The 19,045-nt window shown below is 48.0% G+C and overlaps 1 protein-coding gene across 2 annotated transcripts in view; it reads right to left on the bottom strand.

Moving 5' to 3' along the window:
- LOC140399290 (early estrogen-induced gene 1 protein-like) overlaps positions 1–16,607 on the bottom strand; it is a 126,164-nt gene extending 109,557 nt beyond the window's left edge. The window contains exon 1 of one of the 2 annotated variants that reach the window (XM_072488773.1): positions 16,011–16,607. In XM_072488773.1, coding sequence (XP_072344874.1) covers positions 16,011–16,156 — 146 coding nt within the window. In that variant the 5' untranslated portion in view covers positions 16,157–16,607. The remainder of the gene's footprint in view (positions 1–16,010) is intronic. The other variant, XM_072488774.1, reaches the window with a different exon arrangement.
- Between the last annotated feature and the right edge of the window lie 2,438 nt (positions 16,608–19,045).

Below are 19,045 nucleotides of genomic sequence, written 5' to 3'. Positions count from 1 at the left end.
AATTCAAAGTGGTTTGAATTTAAACACTATGTACAGAATACAGTAATTAATCTTGTTTAATCTTGGATCTGGATTTTGATAGATTAAATAGTGGTGCATATTAAGATTATTATTTCGGACTTCCGGGTGCGGCGATGACCAGCTGAGTCGCACATTTCGGCAGCTCCCTGTGAAACGGACTTTTGGGCTCTTGATAGGAGCCCCAACGGCAATTTTGACGGCTAAAAACACTGTGCGGTAAACCAGAAGGGAATCCCCCCTGGATACGGATGGAAAAAGGAGAGGGAGGTGGCCAGATTGCAGTGGATCCTTTAGAACAGCGGCAAGGAAGGCAAGCAAAAACCAAGATGGCGTCGGAAGGTGGCAGTTTAACATGGGGCCCTGAACAACAAGAGTTCTTGAAATGCTGTGTGGAAGAGATCAAAAAGGAAATGAAGAAAGAGCTGTTGGCCCCGATACTACAGGCGATCGAAGGGCTAAAGGAGGAACAAAAGGCCCAGGAGCGGGAGCTTCGGGTCGTGAAGGCAAAGGCAGCCGAGAATGAGGACGATATACAGGGCCTGGTGGTGAAGACGGAGACGCAGGAGGCACATCAGAAACGATGTGTGGAAAGGTTGGAGGCACTGGAAAACAACGCAAGGAGGACAACCTGAGGATTCTTGGTCTTCCTGAAGGTGTGGAGGGAGCGGATGTCGGGGCATATGTGAGCACGATGCTGCACTCGTTAATGGGAGCGGAGGCCCCGGCAGGTCCGTTGGAGGTGGAGGGAGCATACCGAGTGATGGCGCGAGGACCGAGAGCAGGAGAAATTCCCAGAGCCATAGTGGTGAGATTCCTCCGTTTTAAGGATAGAGAAATGGTCCTTAGATGGGCGAAGAAAACTCGGAGTAGTAAATGGGAGAACGCGGTGATCCACGTTTATCAAGACTGGAGTGCGGAGGTGGCGAGAAGGAGGGTGAGCTTTAATCGGGCCAAGGCGGTGCTTCATAAAAAGAAGATAAAATTTGGAATGCGGCAACCGGCAAGACTGTGGGTCACATATCGAGAGAGGCACCACTACTTTGAGACGGCGGATGAAGCGTGGACTTTTATTGTGGAAGAAAAACTGGAATGAGCGGGTTATTAAAAAGAACGTTCGAACAAAGTGGTGGGGCGAATGTGGGGGGGCAAAGAGGGGTTTTATGTACTAATCCTGCGATGTGGTAACTTTTCTCTCTCCCACAGGTGGTGATGGGGGGAGGAGGGGAGGTGGAGGAGATGGGGCGTTGGCCATTGGGGCGGGGCCAAGGGAGAAGCGCGGGCTTGGTTCCCGCGCTATGATAACCATGGCGGGAATAGAGAAGCAGGAAGGAGGGGGCGTCGCACGGTGCGAGCCGAGGTTACAGGGGGAAGCCGAGGTCAGCCAGAGTTTGCTGACTTCTGGGAGCAACATGGGGGGAGTAATTACGCTAGCGGGGGATCTAGCGGGGGGGGTGGGAGGGGGGAATTACTGGGTTGCTGCTGCTGGGGAGAGGGGGGAGCTGGTATGGGAGAGGATGGGCGGGGGGGCACCGCCTGGGGGAGATACAGCTGCGTGGGAACCGGGTGAGGAGCTGGAAAAAGGTGATGGCTAATCGACAAGGGGAAGCCCCCCAACTCGGCTGATCACGTGGAACGTGAGAGGGCTGAACGGGCCGATAAAGAGGGCACGGGTACTCGCACACCTTAAGAAACTTAAGGCAGATGTGGTTATGTTACAGGAAACGCACCTGAAACTGATAGACCAGGTTAGGCTACGCAAAGGATGGGTGGGGCAGGTGTTCCATTCGGGGCTAGATGCGAAAAACAGGGGGGTGGCTATATTAGTGGGGAAGCGGGTAATGTTCGAGGCAAAGACTATAGTGGCGGATAACGGGGGCAGATACGTGATGGTGAGTGGCAAACTACAGGGGGAGACGGTGGTTTTGGTAAACGTATATGCCCCGAACTGGGATGATTCCAATTTTATGAGGCGGATGCTAGGACGCATTCCGGACCTAGAGATGGGAAAGCTGATAATGGGGGGAGATTTTAATACGGTGTTGGAACCAGGGCTGGATAGGTCGAAGTCCAGGACTGGAAGGAGGCCGGCAGCAGCCAAGGTACTTAAAGATTTTATGGAGCAGATGGGAGGTGTAGACCAGTGGAGATTTAGCAGACCTAGGAGTAAGGAGTTCTCGTTTTTCTCCTATGTCCATAAAGTCTACTCGCGAATAGACTTTTTTGTGCTGGGTAGGGCATTGATCCCGAAGGTGAGGGGAACGGAGTATACGGCTATCGCCATTTCGGATCACGCTCCACACTGGGTGGACTTGGAGATAGGGGAGGAAACAGGAGGGCGCCCACCCTGGAGAATGGACATGGGACTAATGGCAGATGAGGGGGTGTGTCTAAGGGTGAGGGGGTGCATTGAAAAGTACTTGGAACTCAATGATAATGGGGAGGTCCAGGTGGGAGTGGTCTGGGAGGCGTTGAAGGCGGTGGTTAGAGGGGAGCTGATATCAATAAGGGCACATAAAGGGAAGCAGGAGAGTAAGGAACGGGAGCGGTTGCTGCAAGAACGTTTGAGGGTGGACAGACAATATGTGGAAGCACCGGAGGAGGGACTGTACAGGGAAAGGCAAAGGCTACATGTAGAATTTGACTTGCTGACTACAGGCACTGCAGAGGCACAATGGAGGAAGGCACAGGGTGTACAGTACGAATATGGGGAGAAGGCGAGCAGGTTGCTGGCACACCAATTGAGGAAAAGGGGAGCAGCGAGGGAAATAGGAGGAGTGAGGGATGAGAAAGGAGAGATGGAGCGGGGAGCGGAGAGAGTGAATGGAGTGTTCAAGACATTTTATAAAAAATTATATGAAGCTCAACCCCCGGATGGGAGGGAGAGAATGATGGGCTTCTTGGATCGGCTGGAATTTCCCAAGGTGGAAGAGCAGGAAAGGGTGGGACTGGGAGCACAGATCGAGGTAGAAGAAGTGGTGAAAGGAATTAGGAGCATGCAGGCGGGAAAGGCCCCGGGACCGGATGGATTCCCAGTCGAATTCTATAGAAAATATGTGTACTTGCTCGCCCCGGTACTGACGAGGACCTTTAATGAGGCAAAGGAAAGGGGACAACTGCCCCCGACTATGTCTGAAGCAACGATATCGCTTCTCTTAAAGAAGGAAAAGGACCCGCTACAATGCGGGTCCTATAGACCTATTTCCCTCCTAAATGTAGATGCCAAGGTCCTGGCCAAGGTAATGGCAATGAGAATAGAGGAATGTGTCCCGGGGGTGGTCCACGAGGACCAAACTGGGTTTGTGAAGGGGAGACAGCTGAACACGAATATACGGAGGTTGTTAGGGGTAATGATGATGGCCCCACCAGAGGGAGAAACGGAGATAGTAGTGGCGATGGATGCCGAGAAAGCATTTGATAGAGTGGAGTGGGATTATTTGTGGGAGGTGTTGAGGAGATTTGGTTTTGGAGAGGGGTATGTTAGATGGGTGCAGCTGTTGTATAGGGCCCCAGTGGCGAGCGTGGTCACGAATGGACGGGGATCTGCATATTTTCGGCTCCATAGAGGGACAAGGCAGGGATGCCCTCTGTCCCCATTATTGTTTGCACTGGCGATTGAGCCCCTGGCGATAGCGTTGAGGGGTTCCAAGAAGTGGAGGGGAGTACTTAGGGGAGGAGAAGAGCACCGGGTATCTTTGTATGCGGACGATTTGCTACTATACGTGGCGGACCCGGCGGAGGGGATGCCAGAAATAATGCGGATACTTGGGGAGTTTGGAGGTTTTTCAGGGTATAAATTGAACATGGGGAAAAGTGAGTTGTTTGTGGTGCATCCAGGGGAGCAGAGTAGAGAAATAGAGGACCTACCGTTGAGGAAGGTAACAAGGGACTTTTGTTACCTGGGGATCCAGATAGCTAAGAATTGGGGCACATTGCATAGGTTAAATTTAACGCGGTTGGTGGAACAGATGGAGGAGGATTTCAAGAGATGGGATATGGTATCCCTGTCAATGGCAGGGAGGGTGCAGGCGGTTAAGATGGTGGTCCTCCCGAGATTCCTCTTTGTGTTTCAGTGCCTCCCGGTGGTGATTACGAAGGCTTTTTTTAAAAGGATTGAAAAGAGCATCATGGGTTTTGTGTGGGCCGGGAAGACCCCGAGAGTGAGGAAGGGATTCTTACAGCGTAGCAGGGATAGGGGGGGGGGGCTGGCACTACCGAGCCTAAGTGAGTATTATTGGGCCGCTAATATTTCAATGGTGAGTAAGTGGATGGGAGAGGAGGAGGGAGCGGCGTGGAAGAGATTAGAGAGGGCGTCCTGTAGGGGGACTAGCCTACAGGCTATGGTGACAGCCCCATTGCCGTTCTCACCGAGGAACTACACCACAAGCCCGGTGGTGGTGGCTACACTGAAGATTTGGGGACAGTGGAGACGGCATAGGGGAAAGACTGGAGCCTTGGGGGGGGTCCCCGATAAGAAACAACCATAGGTTTGCCCCGGGGGGAATGGATGGGGGATATGGAATGTGGCAAAGAGCAGGAATAACGCAACTGAAAGATCTGTTTGTGGATGGGAAGTTCGCGAGTCTGGGAGCGCTGACCGAGAAATATGGGTTGCCCCAAGGGAATGCATTCAGGTATATGCAACTGAGGGCTTTTGCGAGGCAACAGGTGAGGGAATTCCCGCAGCTCCCGACACAAGAGGTGCAGGACAGAGTGATCTCAAAGACATGGGTGGGGGATGGTAAGGTGTCAGATATATATAGGGAAATGAGGGACGAAGGGGAGACTATGGTAGATGAACTAAAAGGGAAATGGGAAGAATAGCTGGGGGAGGAGATCGAGGAGGGGCTGTGGGCAGATGCCCTAAGCAGGGTAAACTCGTCGTCCTCGTGTGCCAGGCTAAGCCTGATTCAGTTTAAGGTATTACACAGGGCACATATGACTGGAGCACGGCTCAGTAAATTTTTTGGGGTGGAGGATAGGTGTGCGAGGTGCTCGAGAAGCCCAGCGAATCATACCCATATGTTTTGGTCATGAACGGCACTACAGGGGTTTTGGATGGGGGTGACAAAGGTGCTTTCAAAAGTAGTAGGAGTCCGGGTCGAACCAAGCTGGGGGTTGGCTATATTTGGGGTTGCACAAGAGCCGGGAGTGCAGGAGGCGAGAGAGGCCGATGTTTTGGCCTTTGCGTCCCTAGTAGCCCGGCGCAGGATATTGCTAATGTGGAAAGAAGCCAAGCCCCCGGGGGTGGAGACCTGGATAAATGACATGGCGGGGTTTATAAAGCTAGAGCGGATTAAGTTCGTCCTAAGGGGGTCGGCTCAAGGGTTCACCAGGCGGTGGCAACCGTTCGTCGAATACCTCGCAGAAAGATAGACGGAATGGGAAAAAGAAGGCAGCAGCCGCAGCCCAGGATTCGGGGGGGGGGGGGGGAGAAGAGGAACCAGAAGGACTCTCAGGGTTGTTAATATATACTGTATAGTATGTATAGGTCGTTGCTACAGATAATTATATATTGGACTGTTAAATTATATTTTTGGAGTGTGTTACTTGTGACAAGGCAGTTGCCAATTAGGGCTAGTTTTCATTTTTGTTATTTATTATTTATTCATTTTTTAAATTTTTTTTTTGTTTATAAAATAGGTCATTGTTATTTGTGTTGTTATAATATTGTGTAAAGGATGCACAATGTACTGTGTTGGTTGACCAAAAATTTTCAATAAAATATTTAATTAAAAAAAAAGATTATTATTTCGGTCCTTCATTATAATTCATTTGTGACCATGTGGAAAATACACAAATTCTAAGATTGAGTCACAAACTGCATTTTTATGCAAAGTAGGTCATCCAAATTAACACTGGTCAACATTTCAACAGATTGGAAGGTTTGTGCGACAATCCACGAAAACCCCAGGAACTAATATCATCTTTCTCATTATGGCTCATGGGCTCTGTGGTACAGAAATAACCTCCGTTTCTGCAGAACCAAGGGACATGTAATGATTGAGCACGTACACCCGATAAGCAAATATTTTCAGACAATAATACATGAAAGTAAACCTCTATGCTACAAAATAAACACCTTTATGCACCTCACTGGGTGCAAAGCACGGAGGTGATGAAAGGTGCTATATAAATGCAGGTTCTTTCTCATGGTTTAGATAAGGGGTGCGATTCAGCAGACTCAAATTAAAGTTCACTGGATGGTGTGTTTAGAGGCATATTTCACAGCGGCTGCAGTGAAATGAAAAGAAAATTGCTTATTGTCACAAGTAGGCTTCAAATAAAGTTACTGTGAAAAGCCCCTAGTCGCCACATTCCGGCACCTGTTCAGGGAGGCTGTTACGGGAATCGAACCGTGCTGCTGGCCTGCCTTCAAAGCCAGCGATTTAGCCCTGTGCTAAACAGCCCCTATCCAACCCCACCCTAAACAGTGCTATCCAATGGTGCTTTTGCCAGTTTTCTTTCGACCTCGGGGAGATTATCTCGGTCGAGACTGCACTGGGACTCGCCAGCAGGAAAAGCTCCTCACAAATTGGAGTGCCATTTTGTCTGGCAGCCCCAATCTTGCCCCCGCCTTCAGGGCGCCAGAGTTCCACCCTGTCCTGTCCCCGACCACATTGGCATCTCCTATGGCCCAGGTGTCGTTACGACTGGTCCACTTTTGCGTGATCAGTATTAAACAGCGCCCCGGTAACCTGTCGCAGATGGGGCCGGTGAGTCCCAGGTGCCAGGTGAATCCAGCGCCAGGGTATTTAAAGGAATCTACAGCTCATTTAAGTATACATACCTGGATATCGCCCAGTGAGGGCGAGCTCCAGATCGCGTTGGGCGACTTGTGATGGTCCCGGTGTGAACCCGATTTAGGGTGCAACAGGGCCACTGAATCACGCCAGAGAACTACTCCAAGAAATTGTTTGTATCTGTCTTGCAGAACTAATCTTTATCAGCAGCAACACTGTGACGATGCTTCCAACTGTTTTCCACATCTTTGGGCTAGGGGCAAGAAACTAAATAGGTCTTGCCATGGTTTCAATTCTGGTGGCTATTCATTGCTTCCAACCTGTCTCTGTACACACGCACACCCCAACTAAGAATGGGCTCAGCTTCTGCTGCCTCCTCCATTGTCCCTCCAGCCCAATTAAGTAGCCTGCCAGTGATCATTTTCTAGTCTCATGTATGAAGGATAACAGTTTGAACAAAGCGGTTTTTGGCTCCACTCACATGGGGGCAACATCCTTGCAAGAGTTGGCACAGGGGAGGGAAAACAAAAAAGTTTCATAGCTTTGTTTTTGCACGAATGGTTCAACAAGAGCATCTTGCTATTGTGGACCAAACATGTTTGCCTGATTGGTATGCAGAGTCTAATGAAAAGCAAATTCATGTTTTTAATCCATATACCTTAGGGTAAATGCAAGAAACAGCGGATAGAAAACACAAAGATAGCATGTGATTTTGGAATGGGTTCCATTCCATTAGGATAAGTAAATCCTCCTTTCACTGAAACGGTGTGAGGCTTTTCCAGTTGGAGAGAAAGGACACCAGTAATAATCTTCCAACTCAAATGAAGCCTTGCTTCGGTGGCACAGTGGTTAGCACTGCTGCATCACAGTGCCGAGGACCCGGGTTCGATCCCGGCTCCGGGCCACTGTCTGTGTGGAGTTTGCACATTCTCCACATGTCTCACCCCCACACCCAAAGATGTGCAGGGTAGATGAATTTGCCACACTAAATTGCCCCTCAATTGGGAAAAAAACATTTTTTTTTATTAAATGAAGCTTTGCTGCACTAACACGACGAGAAAACAATGGCTCTTCCAAACTGGTATTTTAAACAGGCAATTTTTAGAAAATCGGGGGGGGGGGGGGGGAATGTAAACATGCCCATTTGCGGAAAGCACGGTAGCATTGTGGATAGCACAATTGCTTCACAGCTCCAGGGTCCCAGGTTCGATTTCCGGCTTGGGTCACTGTCTGTGCTGAGTCTGCACGTTCTCCCTGTGTCTGCGTGGGTTTCCTCGGGTGCTCCGGTTTCCTCGCACAGTCCAAAGATGTGCAGGCTAGGTGGATTGGCCATGATAAATAGCCCTTAGTGTCCAAAATTGCCCTTAGTGTTGGGTGGGGTTACTGGGTTATGGGGATAAGGTGGAGGTGTTGACCTTGGGTAGGGTGCTCTTTCCAAGAGCCGGTGCAGTCTCGATGGGCCGAATGGCCTCCTTCTGCTGCACTGTAAATTCTATGTTAAATCTATGTAACATGCAAACCCACAAGTCTCTGTAGATCAGTAAATATCAAGAAACAGTATGTGACATTCACAAGGTCTGTGATCAACACAAAGCTGCTATTGAAAAAGGAATAAAATCAATAATAGATCAAGGGCATTTGATTACACGTCCAAACAAATTATACCAACTTTCCAAGACCGCTGGTAAAGCCAGATCGCAGGCAGTGTGTGAAATTGGGCAACTCAAGAAAAGGTTGTTGTAAAAAAAAAAAAAAAATTGTCCTCGCTGACACTGACAAGGCCGCATTTATTACCACTTCCTAGTTGCCCTGGGATTGTAGTGGTGTTCCATCATGATTGCAAAACTAAGTGGTTCACTCAGTCATTTCTTAGGTAGAAGGCTTTGAGCAAGGGTGGACTGGACTGGAGCCAGATGGTTGTGGCTGGCAAAAAGTTGGTGACAATGTGATAGTTCCCGTGGTAAGTTTCTTCTGGCACCATGGACATGGACTCTGGACTTTCAGGTTTGAAAGTCCAGTACTGTGACAGCTACTGTGTGTCAAACAGGGTTCAGAAAATAAGGCTCAAAATACAAACAAAATGAAGGGCATTGTACCAGAATTTTAAAAATCATAAAATTATGCAAGTTAAACAGGCTGGGTACAGGACATGGGGTCAAATAACTCTGGGGATTACATAAAATATACTTGTGCTTATATAGTGTCTTTCACAACCTCAAAATACTCTACAACTAAATAAGTACTGAAATGCAGTCACCGTTGTAACGTAGAGAACATTTAGAACAAATATTAACTCTGCTCATCGCAGAGAAATCAATTTATAGAACAGAATCCGAGCAAAAGCAAAGTTCTAAGAATAGGTATAAACCAAGGTCAACTCCTCCACAAAGCCCAATAGTTCCTATACTGCTGGAGGCAGAGGGATGAGGAACTGGCCGTGTTTCTCCCTGGAAAAGGTGACAGTCGTCTAAAGTTAAACAGTAGAGTTGAAGGTCGATATGTTTCCCAGAGTTTTGACCAATTGCCTTTGAGAATCAAGAAATATTAAAACAGATCATTTCCTCAGGAGACTAAATATGTGTCAGAGGTGTCTGCGACAAGAAAATATATGTCTGGGAGGAATGGGTTTAGTAATCTGAATTTGTTTCTCACTATTGCATCTTAATGGGTACATCTACGCGTTGAAACACACAAACCACCACTATATATTGCTAGAATAAGTCAAAAACCAATACTACTGGATGGCATGGTGGTGCAATGGTTAGCACTGCTGCCACACGGCGCGGAAGATCCGGGTTCGATCCCGGCCCCAGGTCATGGTCCGTGTGGAGTTTGCACATTCTCCCAGTGTCTGCGTGGGTTTCACCCCAAAACCCAAAGGTGTGCAGAATAGGTGGATTGGCCACACTAAATTTACTCTTAAATTGGGAAAAAAAATTGGGTACTCTTAAATATTTTTTTTCAATCAATACTGCTAGAACATATAGTCCTAGTCCAAGAACTAAGCACAATGTTATTTTGTTGTAACTTATTTCAGGTGATTTAACAGTAAATTTAGTGGGGCAAGGCTCACCACAAAATAACAAGATACAACGTATAGATCAGTTCTTCAACAGTTTCACAGAATCTGATGAGTGTCAGAGTCTAACCAGTATTAAAATGCTCGATAGGATATCTTAAACATACAAAAGCCCAAGATTGCCAAAACTCTTGCTTTGCCAATCTGTCCATTGATCAACTTTGCACATGCACTACTCATACCAATAAAGTTCACATACACTTGAACAGCGGTTTCCAATTTTGGGTCCATTACTGCCAGGCTCTGGAGAGACATTCCAACCAGTTTGCAAAGTGACGTGCAAGGTAGGAGGAGAGCGTACATGGGGAAGGAAAGATTGGCACAAAAGTAAAGACGTGTTTTTGTAAAACCATTATTAATAATGCATGCTTCACATGCAGCACTTGCATACACTCCAATTTAGATCGATGGGCCAATGGTTATTAATCCATTTGAAGAAGGGCCCTTCAATCAAAAATGTTTGAGAACCACCACTCTGAAGAACTGTCTCAGAGGCTGACAAATGTGAAGTCCAGCAGAATGAAGCAATGGGTAGTATTGCAGCCAGTAACGATAACACCATGTGATCTATCCTGATACACACCATTTTATTACTTAGCAACCGTTACAAAAGCTGCCTTACGCGCCGAGGACCTGTGTTCGGATCCCGGCCCCGGTCCGTGTGCACATTTTCTCTGCGCCCGAGTGGATCTCATCCAAAGGTGTGCAGGGTAGGTGGACTGGCCATGCTAAATTACCCCTTAATTGGAAAAACTAAAACAAAAAGCGGATGAAACTAACTGCAATCAAAATCAATCCATGACCCACAAAGAAGAAAAAAATTAAATCCACTTGGTGTTTGAAAAATGTGTTACAAATGGACAATGTGCTCAGCTAGCAAGCTGTGGTAGAGATGGATTACACGTTAACACGTCTAATCCCGTTCCACCCAACCCCCACCTGCAGCAAGTCCAGAGCCATTGGATGAAAAGAAAAGAATTAACCGCTCAATGCTCTCCACCTCCTGCTCCCATCTGCCTCCAGTTGATTCACGAGCAAATTTTAGCAGAGGAAGCACCTATCCAGCAAGAGAACATTTGAGAGATCATTGAATAAATTCAGAAGTGATGGCAAGGGAGAAATAAAAAATGACAGCTCGAGTAAAAATAAATCTAAGGGACATAAATCCAGCAGAGTGCCCCTCAAGTCTCCTTTTATAGGACCATTCATCTGAAGTAAATGCAGGCGATCAGTGGAGAGAGTGATCTCACAAATAATCTGGCTCCCCACTCCACGCATGAAGGAAATTAGACGTTTCACAAGACTGAAATTCTGTGTAAATCTGGCAATGCAAGAGATCTGAATTTCTTGGTTCCACTGAATTTAGTCGAAGGAGAAATTGAATCACTTTAATGCAGCTGAGTGCAATGCTGCAAAAGCACTGCCCCGAGATATTAAACCACAGCCCCTCGATTCTTAGGTGGGCAAAGATCCCATGGCACTATTTCAAAGAGCACTGGAGTTCTTCAAGGTGTGTTGGCCAATACTAATTCCTCAACCAACATCACAAAAATAAATCATCTATCTGGTCATGCTCACGTTGCTGTTTGTGGAGCTTGCTATGTATAACATGTCAGCCACATTTTCTGCGTTATAACGGTGGCTACATTGCAAAAGCACTCCTTTGCCTCAGTTTATGCTGCCTTTTATAAACTCAAGTTGGGTCTTTACTTTTTAACCTGACAGAACTCCAACTATTCCACAATGGTGTCCTTGCAAACTTACTTGATCTGAGTGATGCAAAGGGCAAGAAATCCCTCCGGAAACCTTTCTGCAGGACTGAACAAGTAATCCCACAGCTTCAATGCTTTAACTTGTTTGATTAATTTAAGGGTAATTGTTTTGTTTCATAAGAACATAAGAACTAGGAGCAGAGTAGGCCATCTGGCCCCTCGAGCCTGTTCCACCATTCAATGAGATCATGGCTGATCTTTAGTGGACACAGCTCCACTTTCCGGCACGTATCCCTTAATCCCTTTATTCTTCAAAAAACTATCTATCTTTATCTTAAAAACATTCTAATGGGTTTGGTCCACAAGTTGAAATCATACTGAGCAGCACCACTTCTCTGTTGCAACCTGTTAATGAAAACCACTTCATGTTCTATTTTTCCCATTTTGAAAACTTGCTTTGAAACTGCACAATTTGGACCCCAAATCCATCCTGGGGGACTACAATTTGGTCTGACACAAAAAACAAGCAAATTCTCACTGAGCTGCATCAAAACTGTCCATACAATTCCATACTTTAGTGTTGAAAACAGCGAGACCCCAGTCTACAACCACAGCAAGAATGGAGAGCATTCAATGTTCTTAATATGTCTGGTTGTATCTGCTCTGCAGAGGTTCACCACTGTTGGTATCTTGCTGACACGTTGAATAGGAAGCAACACATTTCTGATTCCTCCACAGCTTTGCTTCACATCATAAACACCTGCATCACATCCTTCATTACTGTTCTAACAGCATTCAATGAAAACCGACAATGCCAATACTGTTGACATGCAACTTTTTCCATTTGCTGGCTCATGGGGAAAAAGTGCCACTCCATTTGCTGTAACCTATTTTATTCAGTTATCAAAAAGGACTACTTCTGGCCTGCAAAACATTCTTGTCAGATGGCACGTACAGCTGCCCCAACAGTGCCAGGGACCCACGCTCAATTTCAGCCTCAGGTCCTGTCTGTGTGGAGTTTGCATGTTCTCCCCGTGTCTGCAGGTTAGGTGGATTGGCTATATTGTCTCTCAGTGGGGCTAGGGTGGGGGACTTGGCCTAGGTAGAGTGCTCTTTCTGAAGCTCGGTGCAGGCTCGATGGCCTCTTCCGGCACCATAGAGATTCTATGAAACTGCAATGCAGCACACATGGCCATTTCAGCTGGCAGGGCATAAACATGTAATTGAACCTTGGGTCCTTCTGGTTTGGATGGCTGTGCCACAATAACATTTACCCTCTAGTCGGGGAAGCTCTGAGGGTGAAGCTGGACTAAGTACATTCTTATATGTTACTGCAAACATTTTAGCACTTTTTATACAGATTTGACTGAGTGACAATTTCACCATTTGCATTTGAAAACATTGTTGTGCAGTTTTTATGGAAGTTTTCAAATCCATCCTTATCCCCCCCCCCATCTGATTTATACACACTCAGTCCTTGAACCTGTTAATACTTGTTCAAGTCTGATCTTGTGCATTATAGTTTGTCCTTAAATCCTTTTGAAATATGGTACATTGCTTTGAATTTTTAAGAATTCAGAATGGCCCGATTGAGTTATAGCTAATTTTTGTAGTTTGCAGTACAAGTCAGATTATGAGAGAGTATTATGTTCTGTTACTGTTCTAGCAAAATCAGGTCTATACTGCATTACCCTTGCGGTTGCCTGTGAAAGCTTTTTTTAAAAAAATGCTGTGCTCCAGAAAATGGAAGGTTTTGACTAACTTGCTGAAATGTATTGGAAAAGAACTCTCCTTGCCAATGTTTTCTATCCAGATTAATGTCCAGGAATGAAGACCATAGAATTCCTACATTGCAGAAAGTTGCAATTTGCCTCTCCCCCCAATAACCCCTCTCAACCTGCACACCGCTAGGCACCAAGGGGCAATTTAGCATGGCCAATCCACCTAACCTGCACATCTTTGGGCGGTGGGAGGAAACGGTGACCCAGGGCCGGGATTCGAACCTGGGACCTCAGCGCCGTAGGCAGCAATGCTAACCACTGCGCCACCGTGCTGTGTCCCCCCCCCCTCCCCAAATCTTACCCTTAAATGCACCTAAATCATTTACCTCAACTGCACCTTGTACTAAGAGAGTTGTTCCACATTCCAACCACACTCTGGATGAAGGTGGTTCTCCTGAATTCCCTATTGGATTTGTTAGTGGCATCTTCCCAGAAGCAGAAACATCTTCTCTGTGTCTACCATATCAAACACTTTCCTAATCTCAAATCAGGTCACCCCCTCAACCTTCTCAACGGAAAGGTGACATTCAAACCACAAGGTGACATTCTAACCACACGTACTGCAGACCACATGCCAAGGAAACTAAAGGTACAAAAGAATAATTCTGAAAATGAAAGTGAACTTATAATTAGACAAATTCCCCTTCAGAGTATGTAGATAATAGAAGGATGCAAGGGAGTGACCAGGGTAATCTTGTTGAATGTTCAGATAATACCCTAACAATCATATGAACCACCACTCAAGCAGATTATCATTGTTGGTCTTGCCGTACACAAAATAGCCAGTCCAACCATGACTATTCTTCAAAAGTATTCCATTGATTTTAAAGAGTTGAGCTATAGAAAGTCAAGTTTTACTAGATAATCCTAGATTCTGCCTCTGCTGCACTACCTGGAACTGATGGTGCACTGTTTTGCTGAAAGTTCTGCATCCCGGAACTGTTTTGCTCTCCACAGGTGCTGCCAAAACTGATGAGTATGTCCAGCATTTTCCCAGTTTTTATTTAATGTGAAGAAGAACATGCCATAGCCTCAAATATGCCTTTTACTCGTTTCGACTGTGTGACCCCTCTGTTCTACTCCTACAGTTTAGCTCGTAATTTGCATTTACCATCTTGCATCCCTCAATGAAACCATAAGATATAGGAACAGAAGTAGGCCATTCAGTTCATTGGGTATGCACAGTCATTCAATGAGGTCATGGCTGGTCTGATGTGATATAATCTACCTCGTGGATACCTGCTTTCCTGACAGAAACCCCAAGTTTTCCCACTCTAGTCACTGCTTTGCCCTGGGGTATTAACCCATCAGTATTGTGACCCTCTGCCTATCCTGCTTAAATGTCTCCCATGCATTAGTGAGCAGAACCAAAATGATCTGCCCAGAGCACAGCCAGTGTTAGCATTGCATTCTCCAGACTTGTGCAGTTTAGTGCAGCATTCAGTTTGCATTGCTGATTGCTGCCACACAGTGCACCAACAGTATAGCTTCAAGGCCACACAGAAAATTAAATTTGAGAGAGAAAAACAAGTCGACACTCCTCCATGGCCACATCTTGTGATGAACCAACAGCCCCCCTCAGTCCCTTGCACATTATTTATCAAAAGAAAAATAACCCATTGCAAGAGATACTGACTTTCTGGACTTGCACTAGTGTGGGGACACACACACAGTGAAGAGAGAGAGAGACAAAGTGACAGAGAGAGACAAAGTGACAGAGAGAGACAAAGTGACAGAGAGAGACAAAGTGACAGAGAGAGACAAAGTGACAGAGAGAGACAGAGTGACAGAGAGAGACAGAGAGAGACAGAGTGACAGAGACACAGAGTGACAGAGAGACAGAGTGACAGAGTGAGAGACAGAGTGACAGAGTGAGAGACCGTGACAGAGTGAGAGACCGTGACAGAGTGAGAGACCGTGACAGAGTGAGAGACCGTGACAGAGAGAGACCGTGACAGAGAGAGACCGTGACAGAGAGAGACCGTGACAGAGAGAGACCGTGACAGAGAGAGACAGAGTGACATCGAGAGACAGAGTGACATCGAGAGACAGAGTGACATCGAGAGACAGAGTGACATCGAGAGACAGAGTGACATCGAGAGACAGAGTGACATCGAGAGAGACAGAGTGACATCGAGAGAGACAGAGTGACATAGAGTGATATGGAGAGAGTGAAATGGAGAGAGACAGTGATACAGAGAGACAGAGTGACATAGAGAGAGACAGAGTGACATCGAGAGAGACAGAGTGACATCGAGAGAGACAGAGTGACATCGAGAGAGACAGAGTGACATCGAGAGAGACAGAGTGACATCGAGAGAGACAGAGTGACATCGAGAGAGACAGAGTGACATAGAGTGATATGGAGAGAGTGAAATGGAGAGAGACAGTGATACAGAGAGACATAGAGAGTGTGACATGGTAAAGTACACCTTGTCAGGGGGTGCAGAGCTTCCTCCCCCTGGGGTGCAGGGGGTGGCGAGGCAGCAAGGGTGGTGGGGTTAGCAAGGGTGGTGGGGGTGGCAATGAGGGTGGGGGTGAGGGCGGTGGGGACAAGGAGGGTGGGGGCGGTGTGGGTGGGGGGGATGAGGGTGAGGGCGATGAGGGTGGGGGCGATGAGGGTGGGGGCGATGAGGGTGAGGGCAATGAGGGTGGGGGTGGGGAGGGTTGTGTTTACCTGGTTGAGAGTTGGGTGAAATCCCCGCCGTCCAGGAGGCGGATTTTACAGAAGAGCACCCCGTTGACGAAGGGGACGGCGGCCAGCTCCTCCAGGCTGAACAGCGTCTGGAACTTGAACTTCTTCTTCTTCATGATGAAAGCCATGGGCCGGGCGGGGGCCGGAGGTCCGGAGCGGGCTGAGGGCCGGAGCTGGGGGGCCGGAGCCGGGGGACCGCCTCTACCCAACAAACAAACAGAGAGCGGGCGGGGCCGGGGGCACGGAGAGAGGCGGGGAATCAGCGGCCGGACGGGGGAGGCCCGGGGCGGCTGCAGGCCGGCACCGAGCCGGGTGGGGAGTCAGGCCCGGGGATACAGGGCTCGGCGCTCGGGCCGCTTCCGTCGCGCCGGGGGCTGAGCATGGGCTCCGGGCCGGGCTGCCCCCTCCTCATGGGCCGCGGTCGGCGACTCGGAAACTTTCCCTCACCGAGGCCTCGCGGCGCCGCCACCAAACCGCCCGGGGAGCCGATTGAAATGCTTGCCGTCCCCCTGGCTCCTCCCGGCGGACTCGCTCCTGGCGGCTCAGTGCCGGGGCCGCCGCTCTGGCTCCTCCTCTGGGCGGACTCTCTCTCTGTCCCGCCCTCCGGTCAGCCGCCCCCGCGCCGCCCCAGGGGCCACGCCTCTGATTGGCTGAGCAGCAATCACCAAAACACGATGATGATTGGCCAGCGGCGCCGAAACCGGATGAAACAGGCCGTATTATTGGACCATCTGACCCGCGCAGATAAAACACCAGCCTTCATAGGCTGCCTGGACCGCAAGCACCGGATGTCTGATTGGTTAAATTTATTCTCGAATTTGATTGGTTAATTTATGTTCGAATCAGATTGGTTAGTTAGTTTGTGTTGGAACCTGATTGGTTAGCTTGTACTCGGATGTGATTGGTTTAGGCTCGGATTTGATTGGTTAGCTTATGCTGTGTTCTGATTGGCTACCTGAATCCGGTAGCTGATTGGCTGATTCCCTCGTCCCCTCACAGGTGGGAGTATCAATGCTGGCTGGTCAGTGATTCAGCAGCCAGTATGTCCAGGGGTGTCATTGACCCTCCCAGCCAGGTGTATTTACCCATTCCAGATATTTTTTTTGCAGCTGATAGGGCAGTGGACCAAATTCGCTGGCCTGAAATGCACATGTTGGTTTGCCATCAGCACCTCCTGTGAGGAGGAGAGTTCTCCACAGCAGGAGATTCAGCAGGTTGGCCAATGAAAATGGGTACCACCATTACACATGAGAACTCGGCCAACGTTGTCCACCTCATACGCTGCAGGAAAGGATGTCCCGAAGAGTGGTACATTGGCGAGACCATGCAGACCCTGCGACAACGGATGAACGGACATCGCGCGACAATCGCCAGTGTTGCTAACTTTGGTTGGCTCTTAAATGTTGCCCGTTGTGTCTTTACTTAATTTGCTCTGTTTCTATAATCTTTGCTCTAGAGTCGCCAGGTATCTTTATGATACCGCCACGAGGTTCAAGTTCAAGTACTGATCAATAACTCAACACACCAATTCGTAAGATTCAAATCAAAACACATTTATTATACACAGTAAATCACCACTCATGCATAAACTCTACTTTCTAGACTATTCTCTATCACTAAAAGGCCTCTCTTTAGCTTCTGGAATTCGCCCACCAGGTCAGGGGAACAAATGGCCTTTTGTTTGATCTGAGTCTGCAGGATTCAAAAGCTGGTATGGACTGGTAGCTAGGAGCGCCTATCTCGTAGCGAGCGTTGACTGGAGACTTACTTGGTTGATGCGGCAGCTTAGGCAGTTCACTCTCAAGGGTTGATTCGAGTTGCTGAGTGACCCTGCCAAGAAGACTGATTTGAACTTGGGGGCTCTACTTATTAGTCCCCAGGGGCTTTGCGCTGTTCGGGGCGGACCCCGTATCTGGTTCCAAGTGATTGGACTACGTTCCGATCAATTGGATCGATTTCTCCAAAACTGGAGTTGTTCCCTGATCACTGGGCGGTCCCTAGATGTCCGTTGGCCTGCCTTTGTCTTGGCTCCTGCTGGCGCCGAGGAGTCTGGCTTGGCCTTATTCACCTTCAATGTTTCGATTGTTCCCGGGGATCGCTCATTAGTATGCAGATGGCTGTGAGTTTCAGTGCTGTCTGGGCTTTTGCAAGTTCTAATACACGGGATTTCTGCACTTTTTGCCTGTGTTGGCTGAATTTCCCTGTAGTCTTTGCGGACCTCCATTTTAGGTCGGGAAGTGGCCAACCCAGGTGGCTACACCAGGCAGGAATGTTCCCTTCCAGTCGGGGAACACCTCAGCAGTCATGGGCAATCAGCCTCTGATCTTCAGGTAAGCGTTCTCAAGGAGGCCTTCAGAACGCGCGACAATGCTGAATGTCCGGGCAGAAACCTATAGCCAAGTTCTGGGACCTTGGATTCATGTCGCATTACATTCACCCCCCACCATCTGGCCTGGGTTTGCAAAATCCTACCAACTGCCTGGCTTGAGACAATTCACACCCCTTTAACCTGTTATTATCCCCCTCTCCAGTTGCTCTGTTGGGACCTGTAAGGACGTAATTACCTGCAAAGACTCGCATTCAAAGTGTCGTCTTGATCTTTGACTTTGTCTAAATATATGTTTCTGGAACCCACCTCTTCATTCACCTGAGGAAGGAGCAGTGCTCCGAAAGCTAGTGATTCGAAACAAACCTGTTGGACTTTAACCTGGTGTTGTAAGACTTCTTACTGTGCTCACCCCAGTTCCAACGCCAGCATATCCACATCATGGTCATTCTGGTAGAGTTGGAAACAAGTAAGAATTAAACAGACCTGAGGCTGTTCCTTTGAGTGAAGGCCTCAGGCCTCTTTAAAGTTAAAGTGCCCCTCCAGAAGAAATTCTAGGAGAACTGACTTAATGCTGCTGCCAGAAGATCATCACTAACTATACACCGGTGGCTTCCATCCCGAAGCATCCTGGGAAGACAGCCTGCTGCAACAACTTCAACATCAGAAGCAAGGACACTTATCTTTCATT

Source organism: Scyliorhinus torazame, chromosome 22 (genome assembly GCF_047496885.1).
Source record: "Scyliorhinus torazame isolate Kashiwa2021f chromosome 22, sScyTor2.1, whole genome shotgun sequence".
Lineage (NCBI taxonomy): Eukaryota > Metazoa > Chordata > Chondrichthyes > Carcharhiniformes > Scyliorhinidae > Scyliorhinus > Scyliorhinus torazame.
The sequence above is the reverse complement of the archived record's forward strand: the minus strand, read 5'-3'. Positions and strand labels throughout refer to the sequence as shown.